At 38.4% G+C, this 22,122-nt stretch overlaps 1 protein-coding gene across 1 annotated transcript in view; it reads left to right on the top strand.

Moving 5' to 3' along the window:
• The first annotated feature begins 2,295 nt into the window (after positions 1-2,295).
• MORC2 (MORC family CW-type zinc finger 2) overlaps positions 2,296-22,122 on the top strand; it is a 59,640-nt gene continuing 39,813 nt past the window's right edge. The window contains exons 1-7 of the mRNA XM_063454782.1: positions 2,296-3,457; positions 5,155-5,208; positions 5,442-5,476; positions 6,241-6,309; positions 8,558-8,648; positions 12,139-12,247; positions 21,703-21,862. Of these exons, the coding sequence (XP_063310852.1) occupies positions 3,390-3,457; positions 5,155-5,208; positions 5,442-5,476; positions 6,241-6,309; positions 8,558-8,648; positions 12,139-12,247; positions 21,703-21,862 (586 nt within the window). The 5' untranslated portion in view covers positions 2,296-3,389. The remainder of the gene's footprint in view (positions 3,458-5,154; positions 5,209-5,441; positions 5,477-6,240; positions 6,310-8,557; positions 8,649-12,138; positions 12,248-21,702; positions 21,863-22,122) is intronic.

Genomic DNA, 22,122 nt, shown 5'->3' on the forward strand with positions numbered 1-22,122 from the left:
TGACAAAATCAACTGCTAGAACAAGTAAGGTTTCCAAATTTTAAGATGCCCCAATATATAGCTAAATGTAAGCAATGAGTTGTTCATGTAAATAAAACCAGGTCTAATAAACATTAAACCTTTATATAGTTACGTCTTGAATGCAGAGAAGAAAAATGTCCAAATACTTTCCTAAAAATTACGTTTTTCTTCCTGGAGAATTGTAGAATATCCCACTACACCTGGTTTAAAATACATTTAGAGGCATTTCACATCTTCTGGGCATAGGTAGAGATATTTACACACTAAAAATTTGCAGTTTTCCATATCCACAGCCAACAAAGGAAAAAAATGCAAATTAAAAAACAGAAAATATATTTAAATGTTTTCATGCAATCTTTCTTTAAATATATTTAATTTACTACAATTTCTTTACAGCAACGTAATGAAAAAGGTGCGGTCTCAACACTTTTGGTACATTCAGTTTGAGTGTAATTATGTTTCAGAGACATCTTAAGCTTTGCAGATGGACTACCAAACTGCTGTAGCAATGAGCCATCTTCTAATTTTTTTTTTTATAAATTTAGATTATTGCTTTGCAATAATCTTCCCCACAAAGCTGCTCTTTTAAACAGATGAAGGACAGGAAGTGCCTTTAAACAAACAGTCACATGTTGTATTTTAACCCCTTTAAGTCCCTTTTATTCCAGAAGTTTGGTCCTTAAGGGGTTAAGCTTCTTTCTTTCCTTAAACTGCCCCTACAACTTTTAGTTTACATACACGTACAACTATAGCTGGTTTCTTCCTAAATCATTTGAACATTTACTGGATTCAGGCAAATTTTGACATTTGGCAGGATGCTAATGGAACTATTTTACCATGAGCAAATTAAGCCCTTTTCCTCACAAAATGGATTCCCAGAAAGGTGTACATTACAACAGACTGTGTAAAAGCCATAAATATGCAGTCTGGTGGACAACAAATAAAAGCAAAGATTTAGGATAGATACTGCAGTGTTGAGAAAAACAGTAATAGGTTAAGATGCTCGCATTAATAAAAAAAAGTCTGTTTAAAAGGAACAGTCCAGAATTCAGGGCAAAGCTTAATACCCTATGACAAATTAATTTTAATTGATTCAGAATGGTGAAAAATAAATAACTGCCCTATTATCCAGCAATACAACTGATATTTCTTTATGTGGAAGTTAGCCACCACTCAAAAAGAACTGATGGTTTCTATTCTCCACAAGATGGCTGCCACATTGGCATTAAAACAAAACACAAATTAAGTTTGTTGTTTCCACACTAAAAGCCTAAATTCTAAACGAAAAATATTGCACTTAACCTAGATATGCTAGCAACTTGGCCAACATATAAATACACGTGAGTGTTGAAAAGGAGTCTACATATTACATCACGTTTCTCACCGTTTATAGACCATTTTCTACACGCCAGCTACTTTCTAAATCTCCAGCGAGACACTGAACTACAACTCTTACGAGCCACATGCCAATTGGCTAGCAATTCACAAAAGTCTGCCTGGTATATGCCTCGCTATAACCTACGTTATAATCTTTAGCTCACAGTTGCTTTGGATGAGCTAAAGATTGAAAGTTTACTATGAGAAACGTACACTAGGCTTTTTTTTTTTTTATATTAAAGCTGACTGAACACAAGCTTGGAAATTATACGCGGAAAAAATAAATAGAAAGCGATGTTCTATTATCAAGTGTTTACATCCCAGCAAACCTCGGAAACCAGAATGCCTGGTAAGCGAGGTCACACGCGTTTAGCAATAATTTAACCGACAATTTCTTCTCTCGCAATTATCGGCGCCCATATGACGATGACTAGAAGCCGTTACAATGCACCAGTTGCCTGAAAGACCGCGCCCTCCGTGCGTTACGATCCACCGCCTCTCTCGGTGCTCGCCGTGTACCGTGATCCAGGTAGAAAGAAAAAGACTACCAAACGCTCGGGTTACACGTCGGACCGATTGTTATGAAGAGAACACGCGACTTAAAATACAAATAAACTCATTTGTGCGCAGCAGCTTTACGGGTGCAAATCGCAAGACGACGAAACCCCGAAGGAAAATAACATCCGGTAAATAATCATTAAAATGTTTCCTATTCAAGCCCCTGGATGAAACAACGCGCGCTCCCCAGAGTCAACGAGGATCTTTTGTCTCGAGAACGACCTAAAATGGAGTCCTGCTTCGTACCACACCCCCCCCACAGAAGCCAATCAGCGAACCAGCTAATAGCCACGTCCCCGGGGCGGAGACTAACATTGCAGTGACGACAGGGCGAGACTTATCCACCCCCTTCTACCAACCTCGACTGGTCCAACCACCTCGCTGCGAACCTCCTCCAGGAGCAACGCGATTGGTGGAATGCAGGCCGCCTAAGCCAATCACTGCGTCAGAGAAGGCGTACTCCACAATGCTTTTGTTCACGGTGTGCACGAGGCATTTCGATCGTTAGCAGGGATAAAAGAGCGGGAGGGTCTCGTGCGCGATCGCAACCGCATTTTTTAGCCGTTACTCGCGCGTCGATTAGACGTGCCCACAGCAACATCGGGTGCCAGCTAGCTTGGCGCACTGCGGAAGAGGCGGAGCGGCGGGACTGGAAACGAATCGTAGAGACTTGGGGGAGGTGCACGTTGTTAGGTTTCAGAGAGCTGTAGTGTATGGTTTGAGGAGATAATCAAGCGGGTCAGAGCAAAGAAGATCTAGTGAAACGATAAGGTCCTGACGGTGGTTTCACGTGGAACGTGCTGTAGTCGAGCATGGTGGCAGTTGGTGGACATTAGGGATTTTTTTGATTTTTTTTGGCCACCAGACTTTGTTTGGGATTAGACATCTCGGTTTTTATTTTTTGTAATAGGTGGAAGGGATGCTTATAAAATTTAAAACACTTTTGATGTGTTCTATAGGTTTTTGAGCTGTACAATATTTTTGGACTTTTTTTTTTTAAGTGAAAGGTGTTGAAAGATACATATTAATATCTTCAGGATTTGGATAAGGAAAACTATGGTGATAAGACTATTGATGGGGGGAAAAAATGGCTGTGTGTTGAAGTCTTGTAAGACATAGAATCAATGTTGGATAGGGTGTAAAGGACTAAGTAAACCCGTATTGTAAGACAGTGTTGCTACTGCAACACAAGCTGTTACATTTTATTTTTTAGGGGGGCAAACTTTGACATCTTGTTTAGTGGTAGGGTTCTTTGAGATTGTAGGCGGGAAATGTCTAGCAAACTTATCTGCTGAATAGATACATGGAATTTTGAACTATAAAGAAGACATTCCATAGGGCCACATCTAACCATATTGAACAGGTTTACGAAGATCGCACTACCTAAAATTTCAGTTTATTATCTATACATAATTCTTTCAAATTTTGGCATCATGGCTTTTACAAACTACAGCAGTTTAAATCGTGCACAGTTGACCTTTGAATATCTACACACTAATTCGTGAGTATTTTGCATGCAAATAAGATTTACCCCATGGATTTATAAAGCTCAGAGAGAAGGGAAAAGTTGCCTCTGTGCGCTTGGCTCTATTGGTGACTGATGCCAGTTGTGCAATTTTTACAGGCATTGGCAGAATCTTGATTTGGGAATCATAATAATGAACATAGTTTTTGACAAAGATATTAAATCTTTTAATTTGGTGAAAACGGAAAGCAGCCTGAAGAGGACTGTATTTACACGGATTGTCTTTACAAGTCTTGCCTCATCTTCTTGGATCAACACTTATGCTTTCATCTCCGAATTTATTTGCCACTATTTTTATTTTACGATTAGAAATAACAATCTTTGAAATTATGAGAAGGCAAGGCTCAATTGCTTAGAATTACAAGAACATCAAATTGAAACTTCTTTTTACTACCAAAAAAAAATAAAAATTGGAGTGACCAGAACCTTCCTACAATCTACAAGGTCACGCCTGCAAGGCTGGTCTTTTTAGCATGATAGATGACGATAAGCCTATGTGTACACTTCAGCCAATATAAACCTCACTACTTTTTTGGTGCTACTAAAAAAAAAAATTGGACACTGTAACCTAGATATAATTCTTTAACTCTTAAAATTAATTTTAAATTCATTGCGTCATTAATCAAGTGAATTTTATTTCTAAGTGGCTCTGTCACTTTTTAGTATTTAGTTAAAAGAGAATCACCACAAATACTCATGATTGCATTGGAAGCTCTAGAACATTAAAATGCAATTAAGAGATTGTATGACAAAACTGGACTGTTTTGTCCTATGAAGATTTTGCAGGTAGGTAAGAGGTGAAGCGTCTGCGATCAAGGTTTGTCATTCCTGTAGCAGTCATTACCAGGATCTAGCATTGATCTCTTTTGTACTGGCTTGCCCATTTGAATTTTCAGCAGTGATGTTGGCTTTTCACTGAAGCACCAAAAGCTAAAGATGGCACCACCCATGAGGAAAAACCTTTAGCTCGTCCCTTGGTCTTCCCCACATTGAGTGGGCCTGATACCCTGGGAAGCGGGTGGGTCTATGCATACTATGCAAAGACCCCCAGAAGATACCGAGGGGTTTAAAATCTCAAGCACAAATTATTTGTTTTGTTTTCTAACCTAAATAGGGCAGAGATGGATTACATTTATCGACCAAAATTCAGAAACATGATTTGTTGTGTATTCAAGTCTGAAATCCTGAATAAGAAAGAATTATACCCCTTATCGAACATTCTAAACAGTCTGTTTTCCAAGAGAATTAATATAACATTTCTTTTCCATGTATTTATTTTTGTTAAAGCATTTTCTTAAGAGAATTTTGCCTATTTTTAATGTAATTGGTGAATAAAATATCAGATTATTAGTCTGTATTCATTATTTCACAAATATGCAATGAAAATGTGTTTAAAGCTAAGAAATGTAACTTTTAAAAATATATATTTAATTGAATTTGTCGTCACACAGTTATTTTTAGATTCAAGGCAACTACAAGAACCATTAGAAATAAAAATGCGTGGCAGCAAAATATGGATAGAAGCTTGCAGAGTATAAATACTAGAAATATGACCCTAGTTGCTTATGTTTCCCCTGTTTAGAAAGTTTTTATTATCATATCATTCAATAAACTTTTTAATTTTTTTTTTCTTAATGTCAATAAGTATATATCTTTTTTTTTTTGCTTTTTAGAACCACCCATGAATTTCTCTTTGGGGCTTTGGCTGAATTAGTTGATAATGCAAGGTATGTTTTTTAGTTTAGACTTTCACTTTCCCCATTTATATCTGTAATAATGCTATTGTTATTGTGTGTGTGTGTGTGTGTATATATATAATTTTTTATTTTTTTTAGTTTATATATTTAGTCTGTTATATTTTTAGATGACATCTTTGTCTTGTCTTGTGAACCACATAAATGTATGTTTTGTTTGATTATATTGACCATTGCTATATAATTTGCTCTTTTTGTTTTTATAGAGATGCAGATGCTACAAAAATTGACATTTTTACAGGTATGTGTTAAGCAACACGAATTCTGCCATCTATGTACTTGCACAGAGCGAATAGAATGTACAGTGGTACCTCGGTTTCCAAACGCCTCGGTTAACATAATTTTCGGTTTACAAATGAAAATCCATTGAAAGTAATGCCTTGGAATACAAATTTTTTTTTGCAATACAAAGCAAGTTTCTCCAGCATGCATTGCGCCTGGGAAGTTTATAGCGCCGGCCCCATGCATGCTGGAGCTGTGGGTAGCACGTGGTGTCGAGTGTGGTGGTGTTGGAGCGGCTTTTGCATCGAGTTTTGGAGCCATTCTGGAAAAAATGTTGGGACTTTTTTTTTTTTTTTACTTTTTTGGTGCATTTCTCAAGCAGTGGTAAGGTAGGGAGCTGAGCTTTGTCATTTTCATGCCTTTTACTGTGTGTTCTGCATTGTGGGTTGATTTCGATGTCAGCTTATGTTGACTATAGTCGGACCTCCAGAATGTATTAATTGGTTTTCAGTGCATTCCTATGGGAAACCGCGTTTCGGTTTACAAATATTTTGCAATACAAAACGTCCCGGAGAATGCATTAAATTCGTAAACCGAGGTACCACTGTAGTTGGATACTATGGACTGTTGACTTGGCATTTTGTCATTGCCTAATTTCTTCTGGTAGTAAAAAAAATGTGTTCTACTCCGTTGCTTAACAAATTCATTTTTAATTGTTTAGTTCTTAGTTTTTTACATGCATACAATTTCTGACAAGTAGCCGTTTTGTTTGTTTTTTTTCAGTGAAAAGAGAAGATTTGAGGGGTGGCTTTATGCTTTGTTTTCTTGATGACGGAGCAGGAATGGATCCAAGTGAGTACAAAGCAAACTACAAGAGTAATAGACTAAATTAACTAAAATAATCAAGGTGGTGCAGTAGACATTGCTTATCTAGATTTCATTAAGGCTTTTGACACTGTTGTACATATGCTTATCAATAAACTGCAATCTTTAAGTCTGGATTCCAATATTGTTGAATGGGTAAGGCAGTGGCTGAGTGACAGGCAACAGAGGGGAGGGTTGTAGTCAATGGTGTATATTCGAAGCATGGGCTTGTCACCAGTGGGGGACCTCAGGGATCTGTACTTGGACCCATTCTCTTTAATATTTTTATTAGTGATATTGCAAAAGGTCCTGATGGTAAGGTATGTCTTTTTGCTGATGATACTAAATATGTAACAGGGTTGATGTTCCAGGAGGGATAAGCCAAATGATAAATGATTTAGGTAAACTAGAAAAATGGTCAGCATTGTGGCAACTGACATTTAATGTGGATAAGTGCAAGATAATTCATCTTGGACGTAAAAACCCAAGGGCAGAGTACAGAATATTTGATAGAGTCCTAACCTCAACATCTGAGGAAAGGGATTTAGGGGTGATTATTTCTGATGACTTAAAGGTAGGCAGACAATGTAATCGAGCAGCAGGAAATGCTTGCAGAATGCTTGGTTGTATAGGGAGAGGTATTAGCAGTAGAAAGAGGGAAGTGCTCATGCCATTGTACAGAACACTGGTGAGACCTCACTTGGAGTATTGTATGCAGTACTGGAGACTGTATCTCCAGAAGGATATTGATACCTTAGAGATAGTTCAGAGAAGGGCTACTAAACTGGTTCATGGATTGCAGAATAAAACTTACAAGGAAAGGTTAAAGGAACTTAACATGTATAGCTTAGAGGAAAGATAAGACAGGGGGATATGATAGAAACATTTAAATACATAAAGGGAATCAACACAGTAAAGGAGAAGACTATATTTAAAAGAAGAAAAACTACCACAACAAGAGGACATAGTCTTAAATTAGAGGGACAAAGGTTTACAAATAATATCAGTAAGTATTACTTTACTGAGAGGGTAGTGGATGCATGGAATAGCCTTCCAGCTGAAGTGGTAGAGGTTAACACAGTAAAGGAGTTTAAGCATGCGTGGGATAGGCATAAGGCTATCCTAACTATAAGATAAGACTAATGAAAGTATTTAGAAAACTGGGCAGACTAGATGGGCCGAATGGTTCTTATCTGCCGTCACATTCTATGTTTCTATGTTTCTCATACACACACGCTGCACTCATACACACACGCTGCACTCATACACACACGCTGCACTCATACACACACGCTGCACTCATACACACACGCTGCACTCATACACACACGCTGCACTCATACACACACGCTGCACTCATACACACACGCTGCACTCATACACACACGCTGCACTCATACTATACACACGCTGCACTCATACTATACACACGCTGCACTCATACTATACACACGCTGCATTCATTATATACACACGCTGCATTCATTATATACACACGCTGCATTCATTATATACACACGCTGCATTCATTATATACACACGCTGCATTCATTATATACACACGCTGCATTCATTATATACACACGCTGCATTCATTATATACACACGCTGCATTCATTATATACACACTGCATTCATTATATACACACACTGTAAATAAATATTCAATTAATATAATTTTTTTAGGATCTAATTTTATTTAGAAATTTACCAGTAGCTACTGCATTTCCCACCCTAGTCTTATACTCGAGTCAATAAGTTTTCCCAGTTTTTTGGGGTAAAATTAGGGGCCTCGGCTTATATTCGGGTCGGCTTATACTCGAGTATATACGGTATTTGTTTTGGTACAAACAACTGGTTAATTGGTATTACTTTACTGAGAGGGTAGTGGATGCATGGAATAGCCTTCCAGCTGAAGTGGTAGAGGTTAACATAGTAAAGGAGTTTAAGCATGTACGGGATAGGCACAAGGGTATCCTAACTATAAGGTAAGGCCAGGGACTAATTACATAGTTACATAGCTGAAAAGAGACTTGCTTGCGTCCATCAAGTTCAGCCTTCCTCACATGGGTCGAATGGTTCTTATCTGCCGTCACATTCTATGTTTCTATACTATCTCAGATTGACAGAAAACTAGCATTACTTAACTTTTGAATAATTATGTTTGTTTTTTATTCCAGGAAAGGTTTTATTAAACGGTAAAAAAAAGTGTTTGTGTTTTTATTTATTATTTTAGGTGAATCTGCTGGTGTTATTCAATTTGGTCGTTCTGCTAAAAGAACCCCAGAATCTATTCAAATTGGACAATATGGAAATGGCTTAAAATCGTAAGTAGTTGCATGGATTTTTGTAGGAATAATTTTTTTTTTGTATTATTATAATATTTTAATCGTGTTTGCTGCTTTTGTCATTGCCAAAAGGTTCTGTTTCCGATGTACAGGTGATACTCGAAAAATTAGAATATCGTGCAAAGTTCATTTATTTCAGTAATGCAAAGTAAAAGGGGAAACTAATTCATGAGATAGACGCATTACATGCAAAGCAAGATAGTTCAAGCGTGATTTGTCATAAGTGCGATGATTATGGCTTACAGCTCATGAAAACCCCAAATCCACAATCTCAGTAAATTAGAATATTACATGCAATCAATAAAACAAGGATAGAACAGTATCGGACCTCTGAAAATTATAAGCATGCATATGGACTCAGTAGTTGGTTTGAGCCCCTTTTGCAGCAATTACTGCCTCAATGTGGCGTGGCATGGAAGCTATCAGCCTGCTTCAATAGCGGCCTTCAGCTCTTCTGCATTGTTCGGTCTCATGTCTCTCATCTATCTCTTGGCAATGCCCCATAGATTCTCTATGGGGTTCAGGTCAGGTTAGTTTGCTGGCCAATCAAGCACAGTAATCCCACGGTCATTGAACCAGGCTTTGGTGCTTTTCGCAGTGTGGGCAGGTGCTAAGTCCTGCTGGAAAATGAAGTCAGCATCCCCATAAAGCTTGTCTGTGGAAGGAAGCATGAAGTGCTCCAAAATCTCCTAGTAGACGGCTGTGTTAACCTTGGACTTAATGAAGCACAGTGGACCAACACCAGCAGATGACATGGCTCCCCAAATCAACACAGACTGTGGAAACTTCACACTGGACTTCAAGCATCTTGCAGTGTGAACAGGTTTCCAAATGAGATGCAAAAGTTGCTCTCATCAGAAAAGGGGACTTTGGACCACCGAGCAACAGACCAGGTCTGTTTTTCTTTAGCCCAGGTAAGATGCTTCTGACGTTGTTTGTTGTTCAGGAGCTGCTTGACAAGAGGAATACGACATCTGAAGCCAATGTCCAGGATCCGTCTGTGTGTGGTGGCTCTTGATGCACTGACTCCACCCTATGTCCACTCCTTGTGAAAGTCCCCAACACTTTTGAATAGCCTTTTCCTGACTCCTCTCCAGACTGCGGTCATCTCTGCTGCTTGTGCACCTTTTTCTTCCACACTTTTCCCTTCCACATAACTTTCTATTAATGTGCTTTGATACAGCACTTTGGGAACATCCAACTTCCTTCGCAATTACCTTTTTGAGGCTTTCCCTCCTTACGGAGGGTGTCAATGAATGCTTTTTGCACACAACTGTCAGGTCAGCAGTCTTCCCCATGATTGTGATTCCTACTGAACCAGATTTAGAGACCATTTAAAGGCTCAGAAACCCTTTGCAGGTGTTATGGCTTACTTAGCTGATTAGAGTGGGACACTGTGAGCCTAGAATATTCCACCGTTTCACAATATTCTAATTTACTGAGATTGTAGATTTGGGGTTGTCATGAGCTGTAAGCCATAAACATCGCACTTATGACCAATCACAATTGCACTATCTTGCTTTGCATGTAATTCGTCTATCTCATATATTAGTTTCCCCTTTTACGTTGCATTAATGAAATAAATGAACTTTTGCACGATATTCACATTTTTCGAGTATCACCTGTACATGCTCGGGTTTTTAAAGCTGTTAAGATGTTTGCAGATTAAGACAGCCCTGTCGCTTTTACTTCTTTACTACAAATAGTAATCAAAGCATTACGAAAAAGAAAAAACATGATTTGCAACATGCTGTTATAATAAAGGCAGCAGATTTTTTGGGGGGGGCATCAAAAACCCATGAGTGGTCTTTGTTTATTTTTAAAACATTTTTATTTATGTGGCCACAGATTTGGCACCAGGGCAAGCACTACATATAGACGAGTGAGAGGCTCCAGTTATAATATAATACAAAAGAATTGGGACACCTGATCATTACTCCAACATGGACTACTATGACATTACATTTTAAATACATAAAAATTAATATGTAGGTGAACCTCCATTGCATTTCGAACAGCTTCTACTCTTCTGGGAAGGCTGTCCACAGGATTTTGGAGTGTTCCTGCAGGAATTCGTGTACCCATTCACCAGTAGAGCATTTGTGAGGTCAGGCACTGGTGGATGAGAAGGCCTGGCTCTCCGTCTCCATTCCAATTCATCCTGAAGGTGTTTGATGGGGTTGATGTCAGGCCTCTGTGCGGGCCTGTCAACTTCTTACTCACCAAACTCATTCAGCCATGTCTTAATGGACCTTGTTTTGTGTATTAGAGCACAGTTTTGTTGGAATAGGAAAGGGCCTTCTTCAAACTGTTCCCACAAAGTTGGCAGCATAGTATTGTTCAAAATATCTTGGTATGCTGAAGCATAAGATTTCCCTTCACTAAAAGTAAGGGGCCTAGCCCAACCCCTGAAAAACAGCCCTATACCATTATCCCTCCTCCACCAAACTTCTTTACAGTTAACACAGTGCAGTCAGGCAGGTAACGTTCTCACGGCATCTGCCAAATGCAGACTCACCCCTCAGACTGCCAATCAGAAGAGTGATTTGTTACTCCACAGAATGTTTCCACTGCTCCAGAGTCCAGTAGCAGTGTGTTTATACCACTTGATCATGGCATTGTACTTGGTGATGTGAGACTTACATGCAGCTGCTTGGCCATGAATTCTAATTCCATGAAGCTCCTGCTGCACAGTTTTTGTGCTGATATTCAGCTAATGGAATCAGCAGAGCGCTGGCAACTTTTACAAAGCACGTGACTCTGCTCTCTGACTTTACGTAGTCTTCCATTGAGTTGCTGCTGTTCCTAAATGCTTCCACTTTCCAAAAATACCACTCACAGCTAACCGTGGAATATCTAACAGGGATGACATTTCACAAACCGATTCATTGCAAAGGTGGCATCCTATTATAGTACCACGCATGATTTCACTGACTGCTTCAGAATGGCCCATTTTTTCACAAATGTTTGTAAAGGCAGACTACATGGCAAGGTGCTTGATTTTATTGGTCTGATTGAAACACCGGTAATTCAGTATTTGAGAGGTGTGTCCCAATACTTTTCTACATATAGTGTGTGTGTGTGTTTGTATATTGATATATACAATGCAATGTAATTTGAAATTGAAATAACAATACAGTAAAATATGTAATTAGACACAGTAAAGGCTACTTTGCCTTATGAGTGAAGCACTTTGTGGTGTAAGGTGATGCTTCAAACAACTTGCACATCCCTCTTCTTATAATTTCCCATCATCTCTCAATGGATGGCTGGAGTAGGAATCCGTTTGTAGTGTATTGATTTGAAGCTGTACATGCTTAGAGCCAAAGGAAGGGGCAAATTGTTAGAAATAGAGCTAATTATTTGGGCCAAATGAGCTAAAATACATATGTTTTGTTGGTGTCCAGAGTATCCAGCTTGTATTTTAGTTCTGCATGCACTAAAGTATCTACCTTTTTTAATTCAACAGTGGTTCTATGCGAATTGGGAAAGATTTTATTCTGTTCACCAAAAAAGAAGAAACTATGACATGTCTTTTTCTGTCTCGTACCTTTCATGAAGAGGAAGGCATTGATGAGGTTTGGTTATTTTATTTTATTGTAATAATGCATTTGAATCAACGATAATGAAAACATGCATATTTCTAGTTCCCTAATTTGTATGAATTATTTAAATTTGTTTTATCAAACTGATTAAACTGTAAATTCCTGAAATACTCTTTAAGGTAATTGTGAGACTGTTGCCTTTAATTAGTAAGATCTGTGACTCTTCAGTAATGTTTCATAATGTCTGTCTGTGAAATATCTTCAGGTGCAGGCTAGGATTGGTCCTACCTCTTCTACTTCTGGCTGTTGAATCAGTTAAAAACATTTTTTGTATAAGTTGTTTAATTTATTATTGACACTTGAATTTTTTTTTTGGTTTGAACTTCTTTTCACCATTGTCAAAAATAGGGATAACAAGTGAAGTGTACATGTTTCGACCTTCAGTAACCTATTGAGGACAAATGTATGTGTAAAACCATCAGGATTTAAACATAAATCGTCTTACTTACTTTTATATTGTCATTATGATAAATATGGATAAGGAGAGAGGTTTTTTTTTGCACGGAAACATGTAAGCATTTGCTTCAGCAACAGTAATAGACTGAGAGTATCAGCTTAAACTTTCAGCATATCATTGGCTACATTAAAAAATCTACATATTTTTTTGAAGCCTTTGCTTGCTATGCTATGGGCAGCTAATGATAGGCTGACAGGGTCAGCTTTCAGTCCAACAGTGCTGCTGCGGTAGGAGAGAGAGACCCTGTGAGGGACTCCAGTGTTAAACTGTTTAAAAGCTGTAAGGTGAGATTGTGTTGTTAAACTCCGGGCGCTATAACCATTTTAACGAAATTTAAGGAGTTTTTGTGACCGGAGTGTTCCTTTCATTGATAAATATATGTTCTAGTTAAATAATGTATACAAATCGGTTCTTAATTCAGTGATGCATTCCCTTTTTTTTTTTTTTTTTTCATATAAATAATGATTACTTAAACTTATTAAAGAAGTATATTATATTATGGAAATGGTGGAAGGAGAATGCTCACTAAAATAAAGTAAATGTGTTTCCCTTTCATCCCAGATATAAGGATATAATGGCTGCAACGAACCCCTTTTAGTTTGTGCACTCAGTTCATTCGCACACTCCTGAAATGCTAGAGGCTTAAGTGATTATAGCCTGTTCGCATAGTACTCTGGTTCGTACTCTCCCAAAATTCTAAGGTCATGGGAAAAATCAATCGGTTCGCCGTTCGCATACCCAAACATCAGTTGAGACTTGATGAAGGGTACAACTGTAATGTTTTACTATGGCCAGATGGCCCAGTTATATACACAGATCCCCATCATATGGGGTCTCAAGCAAAGACATAGTAAAACACACCCAGGAGTCTCTGTGTCTGGGAGATAATTTAGTGTACTATGCTTAAACTAATTATCTCCCAGGCACTAGAGGTACAAAATATAAAACATAAATTACCCCAAAATACATATAACACATATAGGAACCCCCACAAATATTATACCCCCGGATAGCCTGGATCTGAGCGCCCAACATGTCCAAATAGCGCTCAGATCCCACAAACACAGCCGAATCGCCACTGGGATAAAGTTTTGAGTGACCGCACACGTGGCATCTGCCCAAAATCCGTTCCAGAGAATCAGTGGTAAAGGTCGGTCACCTTCGAGAGTTCCCAATCGAAACAAAAGTCAAATGGTTCCCCTGGCTCATAGGTAGCGATTGTTCGCCTTGTTCGTGTGAACAATCCTACCGAACAGCGCTCTCCTGGCTTGTTGGGCGAAAGAAGCAGGCGGTCGTACCAAATCACTGGTGCCCGCGGGGTCGAGTGTCCGTGTTAGAGTTCCAGATCCTTGACTACTAGATACCACTGCTTGCTTTCAGGAGACAAGATGGCTGCTGTTTTCCAGCGCACATGTTGTTCGGTTATACGAACGGCGGCCACACAGAGAGAGCACTTAAGTTTGTGGTTTCTTTCAAGTTAAATGAGCCAGGGGGGTGGTCGGTGTTCGGTAGATTAGTCTACCGAATGCAGGGAAAAAATAACTGGGACAAAGAAATATGGGGTTTTGTCACAATAACCAGAGAATGACAGAACCCAGAGAAATAAAGCATAAATCACTAAGCATTTTAAATACATTTTACATTAAAAGAGAGAGATTTTTTTTTAGAATTTGTGCCCAAGGCTGATGTTTCTATTGCACAGATTGTGAAAAAGAAAACCATTCCTATAGGTCAGATTGAATCGAAGGGATCCTATGATCCTAAGAAGAATATGTTGAGCTTCCGTTTCACAGTAAAGACCTTATCACATGTCCTTCAGTGGCAACAGCACAGATATGGCTTGAAAATGCTCTGCAAAAAGATATCGAAAAAGATCCTGTCAATCTACTCCAGAATGAAAAAGTGACTTCAGAATTTCTGTGCAATGCTTCGAGTGAGCATTTACATTTAGCAGAAAAAAACATGGGGCTTGCTAATTTTGTGAGGAGAGCTTAACCCCTTAAGGACACATGACGTGTGTGACACGTCATGATTCCCTTTTATTCCAGAAGTTTGGTCCTTAAGGGGTTAAATAAGCTTAAATAAGCGAAAGTCAATAAACACCAGAAATCCGATAAACAATAAAAAAAAGAGCCCGAATCAGGTACCTGCAATCAGAATTGCCAATTGGAAAGCCTGAATGGGACGAGCAAATCTGAATACTGAACAATGCGCTTCTTTGGCCATCAAGAATGGTGCGATTCTGCATGTTTAGTTTGATGACATAGACGCATGGGTGTCCAGCAAAATGTGAGGGGCTGCTGAGCATGGCACAATTCTGCGTCTTTAGAGTGACGACATCTGCGCATGCATGTCACGTCGTAAACCGGTGCCGGGATGCTGTGTCTAGTGTCATGCCAGAAGAGGAGCCTGACCTGGAGATTATAGTGTGTTCCCACTATTGCATCGGGAATAACTTTTTTCATTGGCATGTCTCTGTGAGAATGCATCCTCTTCAAACATCAATTTCTTTGGGAAAATTCCTCCCATGTCTATTAGAGCCACATTCTACAAGAGCGGTCTCTACTGCAATAGGAACTTCCAATTTTTGCAGAATAAGAATTTGGACACCTGTCTCACATAGGTGCTTGTCAGTACAGGAATACTGTCTCTCCAACGGCCCCACCTGGTTCTGAAGTCTTTAAGGTGGGGAATTGTTTTTTTTTTTTTTCGTTAAAGCCTTTTCTTTTCTTTCCATTAGCTGTATCAGCAAGAATTTTATCTTATCTTTCAGATGTCTAGTCTTGTTTCTTCAAATAAGATGGACAAATCTGACACACTCTTTCTGCTTGAAAACTGAAGGCGTCTTTTAAACCTAGCCTGTAGCAAATGTGTAGATAGGTGATCGACGGAAACCTTAGAGAAGGCAAAACAAATCTATTCATACCAGGGGAAGGGGGCCTAACTGCCATCCCAAATGGTCGCAGTAAGCCTGAGCTCAGTGAGGAACTTTGAATTTCATTGACATAATAGACTTTTGGGACCCTATTTTCAGGCTTAAATCTACTATTGCTTTATTAAGGCAGGCGGGAATTAAATTGCCCTTCTTGCATTGAAATCTGAGGCGGAAAGTCCTGCTTAGGGCCCTCCTGGCGGAATATTCGAAGTGTTCTGGGTGAAACTGACTAGCAGAGCACAAAGTCTATCTTGCATGCAGTCGCCTGCTGACTCACCTCCACAATCTCAACGTGATCCAGTATCCAGCAAAGTGTTGCACTCTCCACAGAAGAAAGGCTTGATAACGAGCTGCAGGCCTCTATATATAATCTTGCTGGAATGTCTGTACAAAATTGCCTTGATCTCATACACTGAAAAAATAATGAATTTAAAATAAAAATTCATACTTTCCTGAACTGGGATCAGGAGAATCTCTCACAAACTTTTGAGAGCTTTAACCCCTTAAGGACCAAACTTCTGGAATAAAAGGGAATCATGACATGTCACACGTCATGTGTCCTTAAGGGGTTACAGCGGTTAAATCCATAGACTCCACATCTGTCCAGTATAGATTTACCAAAGAAAGAAAAATAAGTAAGACATCTTCTCCTCCATTCACTTGATCAGAAGTCTCCAGCTAAGAGCCACCATCAGATTCTAGTTTTTCTAGTTTCCCGGTGGAGCAATTGTAAAAAATGTTTTACAGAAGTTTATGGCTATCCATAGATGAAGGAGATTTCTTGAAATACCTGCTTCCCAATTCCATTGTTTTACTTGCACTTCTCAGGTAAAAGCAGGTGCTCTTGTAGCCAAATCTCTTGCTTTTCTACAAAAAGGCGTCATTGAAAATGTTTCAGACGTCTACTCAAGCCTATTTCTTGTACAAAAACAAGACAATGTGCACACATGAATCCTGTATCCAAGATTCCAAATTTAATCAATCATATCAGTCACCCATATGTCATGCAGAGGCCACTTCATGGCCACCTCAGACTTAAAGGACTCCTACCATCATGTTCTCCTGGCAATAAAAAAAAATACCTGAGATTTGCCATCAAAGCAGGAAGAAGGATTTAACATTTGGATTCTCTGCAGCTCCAAGAATATTTACAAAAAATCTAGTACAACTGGCAGCTGATCTTCTGTTGCTCCTTATCTAAAAGCCAACTCGAGTCTTCCGCTTCAAAGAAACATTGTGTTTTGGAATTTTCTTAATTCGGGAGTCAAATGGTCAATCAAATCAGTAATTGTATTGAGTTTCACAGTATGTGACACAGGGAGCCCTCCTGTCTACAACCTCTCCAGCATGTTTTGGATTTGAAGTGAGAATGAGACTTCTTCAATGTGAAATTTTTCAATACTGGTCAGGGGAAGAAGAGAATTTGAAGTTCACTCAGAACTCTTGTCTCTGGTTTCATCTTTCAAACTGAGAAACTGTGTCACAGGCCCTTTCTTCCCAGTTCATCAACTAGCTCTGAGCAACAATAAACATCCAAGGTTTCAATAACCGGCTGGGATGCTCATCTAAATACCCTATTGCGTCATGCAAATGGACTACAGAAGAGGTAAATAATTTTTCGAACTTTAGAGAAATGTTCTGAAAGCTTTACATGCCTTCGAACCCTGGATAAAAGGAAAACCTGTAAGGATTTAATCAGACAACCTCACAACAGTCACTTAGCTGAACAAACAAGGAAGCACAAAAGTAGAATGTATGACTCACCTTTGTGCGCAGATTATGTCCTTGTTATTGAACATTCTAGCAATTTATATCCGGGGCATAGACAACATGATGGCAGACAACCTAAGCAGAGCACAGTGGAAGCAAATGGAGTGATCTCTAGACCCAAATGTTGTTGTTTTCTTTGTTTGTTTTTTAAAGAATCATGAAGCAAGTTGGGGTGCCAGAGATCGATCTCCTGGTATCAAGATAAAATAGAAAAAGTACTAACAATCATTTATCTATTCCGGAAAGATCAGCCAAATTAGAATGTCTCTCAATTATTTTTGTATTCAGTCTGGCCTACATTTTTCCCCCATCACTTTCATCCCACGATCAAAAATCTCCTGGTAAAAATATGGGTGGCCAAATCAACAAGGAGAAAATGACTGATGCTAGCACTTTTCTAAAGCTATTTGGCTTGAATATCCTCCTTGGAAGTCTTTCTTTCCGTCATGGAATCTGTCTCTGCCCATTGTGATTCTTCTTTCTTCCTAAATCCTGAAGTTATTCTAGACAAGATTGCTTGTAACCCTCCCAAATTTCAGGAGGTTATTGATGACTCTTCCGAACCACCTAATATTTTTTCGATGGGGATTACCATCACCAAAGACATGGCACAATTCCAACATGTTGGCATATGAAGGGAAAAATTTAGTCCCCATTGTGTTGCCACGACTAAACATGAAACAGTATATGTTAAAGAGACACTGTAGTCACCAGAACAACTACAGCTTATTGAATTTATTCTGGTGAGTAGAATCATTACCTTCAGGCCTTTTGCTGTAAACACTTTCTTTTTAGAGAAAATGTATTGTTTACATTACAGCCTAGTGATAACTTTACTGGCCACTCCTCAAATAGCTGTTAGAGATCCTTCCTGGGTCATGGCTGCCTAAAATGCATCCAAACATTCAGTATCTCCTCCCTCTGCATGCAGACACTGAACTTTCCTTATAGAGATTCATTGATTCAATTAATCTCTATGAGGAGATGCTAATTGGCCGGGGCTGTGTTTGAATTGTGCAGGCTCTGCCACTGATCTGCCTCTTTGTCAGTCTAAGCCAATCCTATGGGAAAGCATTGTGAATGGATCAGGCCTCCACTTCTGCTGATGTCAGCAGGCAGTGGGCAGGTCTAAAGTAAAACGGGACAAAATATGCAGCTGCAGACTTGAATACAAGTAAGTTTTACTATTTTAGGGAGGCATGAGGGGCCAGGGGGGCTAGATTGTGGTTTTGACCCTATAGTGCTCCTTAAAAAAAAAAAAAAAAGTGAGACTTTCTATCATAAATTTTCTCAACTCTTTTGAGAAATCAATTAATCTTTCTAGGAAGTCATCTCTATTCCTTTTTGAAGTCGGAGGAGTATAATGCTGTAACATACAATCCTAGACATAAATAATTTCTATCCTGTTTGAAACAAGCCAATTGGAAGAAACATGTTTTGAATACCTTTAAATAGCTTTTAGATTTTTGTATTTGTAACATCTCATTTGGAAATTTAGCCATTCTGATGAACCTTCACCCAAAGATCCTCTCCCAGGTATTATGGGACATTCTGGTGGGTCTACCATTGATTTGTGGATCTTTGGAAGATGCTAAAAAAATAGGCATTTCAGAGTTAGGCCCTTTTAATATATTGCATTTTATCTTCCCACTCTCAGAGACTAGCTGTGTCACTGTGTTTGGTGTGATCACTAACCAGTCAGACATAGGTGTCTCAAAGCTTTTCTCTTATATTGATCTGCATCCATCAGCACAATATTTTCTCCCTTGTCAGATTGTTTGATGACAACACTCCAAATTCCTCAAAGCTTGTTTTTCTTGATATTTGAAATTAGTTATCTTCTTATTGTTTTTTTTAATGTTATCATTTCTCTCTTTTAAAGTCCACATATCTTTCTCAACCAATTTGTTAAAGTGGTTCTCTGCTATACCTCTACACATAAGAGATTGAAGCTGGATTGTAATCTGATATTAGTTCTTTAAGAAACTGTATCCTCATCTAATATTTTGCCATATCTAGATCTCTCATATTCCTTGTGATCTGAGGGATTCTTTATGCATTCAACGTTCTGGATGATGGTTTGTTCCAAGCTTGCACCTTCATCTGTTTCATTCCTTCTTAAGTGTGAGTTTGCTGATACATTTATTGATATCAATTAAAGTGTGAAACAAATGTTATTCTGTGCTGGGAACAAATGATAGACCTCATGACAGTCTGAGAGTAAATTGATTTCAACTGATGTAAGTTCTTTTGAGGAAAGATTCACAATAATCCTACTTGATTTTTCCTTTTGGAGAAAATATCCTCTCATACTGCTTTCCTCTTCTCATCCTCCATCATCTTCACTATTTGAGTTGTTTAATACAGATTTGGATTTTTAGTGGTTTCTATAGGTCTTGCTTCCTTCCCTCTGAAGTATTTGATGTGTGTCTGTGGATTCACTTGGGGCATCACTGCTAGAGAAAGATACTTTGCCTTTATTTCCATCTTTTTTCGATGTTATCTTCAAAACTGATTTGGTTTTCCTCCTATTATAGGAATTTCTAAATTTCACTCAACTGTTTACTTGATATTTTTCAAATGGTGTGGAGAAATCGTTCAGTAGTGATGTGAACTGCATTCAGCTCCCAATTTAATTTATTTTGCTTTCCCCCTTTTTTGATGTCCAGTGCAGAGATGTTAGCTTCACTTCTTATCACTGATGCTTATTATAGTGGGCATGCCTTTTTCGTAATATTGCAATAAATCTGCTCTACAAGGATGTTTGCTCTCCAAATCTATATAATTCTTTTTTGTTCCATTAACGGGACACTATAGTTGCCATAACAACTACAGCCCAATGTAGTTGTTCTGGTGAGTATAGTCGGTCCCTGCAAGCCTTTTGCATTAAACACTGTCTTTTCCTATGGGAAAGCATTGTGATTGGCTGCGATCGTCACGTCTGGTGATGTCAGCCAAAAAGGCAGTCAGCACCAGCAGTCTGGAATAAAGTTAGGATTTTGCTATATTTAAAGGGGCTTTATAATGGTTTTTAACACTGTAGGGTCAGGAATACATTTGTGTTCCTGACCGTGTAGTGTTCCTTTAAGTTCTTTTGAGTGCGGTACTGGTATTTTGTGAGAATTTTTAGCGCTAATAAAAGAAATGGCATCATTGTGCAGCAGCAGGAGAGAGAAACACACTTTTCTCCCCTTGTCAGGGTGTTGCAAGGCTAAGAGAGCTTTCAACTGCACATGTGTAAATCTGTCCTTCATGCCCACTTTTCCAGCATTCCTAGGGATAAAACACTTGTTAGATCAGTGTTCCCCCTGGAGTAATTGTAGAAAGCATAAGAAAGGAGTTAAACATGTTTTTTTGTTGGGTTTTATTTTTCCAGCCTGCAAAGTGAGGCAACTGTATCATTCAAAACTAAAACTTTTGAATGGGGTAGATATCTCATAGTGATGTGTTTTAATTGCAAAAATACTGGTAAAATTTGGCATAATGTTTGATTTGATCCAGTCCTGTCTTCAAATGTAACTAGGATATAAGCTAGAGAAATGTTTTTTTAATGGTTAACTGGAATTCTCATTTTGTATTTACTCTTCGTAATGTTAATTTGTCAGAACATGTTGAACTATAAAAACAAAATGTCATCAGGATATATTCCACTTTAATGGGAACCTTGAAGCATCAAAACAACTTCAGCTAAATTAATTTCTTGGGGTATATAGATTAATCCCCTGCTCTTTATATCTGTTATTTAGGAGTTAAATCACTTTGTTTATGCATCCTGGTCAAAAGAGTCTATATGTTGTAGCTTCACTTGTTGCACATTGCATTTAACTTGGTATTTCTTAACTCCTGCTCTGTTAATAGCCCACTAGACCTGATTCCATTAGCTTTAACCCTGTGTGTGATAAAAGTTCAATTAACTGAGCAGGAGGTAAACATTTCTAAAGTAAACACACTGCCCTGTAAGATCTAAATTAAAATAAAAAAACTATTTTTCCATGTAGGCTGTATTAGTCACAGCCAGGGGAGTTGTGACTAGGGCTGAATAAACAGAAACCAACATAATTTAACAGTGGGACTGCAGGGGCTTGGTCTGTACATCAAAACTACTTTATTTAAATAATGTGAATATTAACAATCCAGAGTGAGAAATATTTGTCTCCAATAAAAAAAAAGAAACCTTTGCTTGCTTTATGCAGACAGTTTATTCAGTCAGAAGAAGAACCTCTTTTTTTTTTTTTTTTTTTTAATGTTGTTTTTCTATCCTTCAAGGTTATTGTCCCACTTCCTACATGGAATTCCAAAACATGTGAACCACTAAGTGAGAACATGGAGAAATTTGCCATTGAGACAGAACTTATCTATAAATATTCTCCATTTCGTTCCCAAAAGGAAATCATGGACCAGTTCAAACAGATCAATGGTAGCTCAGGTAAAAAGATAAAACATAAATAACACATCTGTGACACATAGACTAAAGTGTGTTTTTTTTTTATGATGGCCCCTGTGTAAGTAAAACTGGGCAACTAGTTAAACATGAGTTTGCCACCGCTTACTGAGATTTGTTCTGGCTCCTTTTGATAATTTTTTACCTGTCGATTCATTGTGATATCCTAAAAGGCTTGGGTAGCTGGGAAATAAGACTCTGTTCCATCTCCAAATTGAAGGCTTGTCTATGAAAACTTCTGGACA

Source organism: Pelobates fuscus, chromosome 5 (assembly GCF_036172605.1).
Source record: "Pelobates fuscus isolate aPelFus1 chromosome 5, aPelFus1.pri, whole genome shotgun sequence".
NCBI classification, from domain to species: domain Eukaryota; kingdom Metazoa; phylum Chordata; class Amphibia; order Anura; family Pelobatidae; genus Pelobates; species Pelobates fuscus.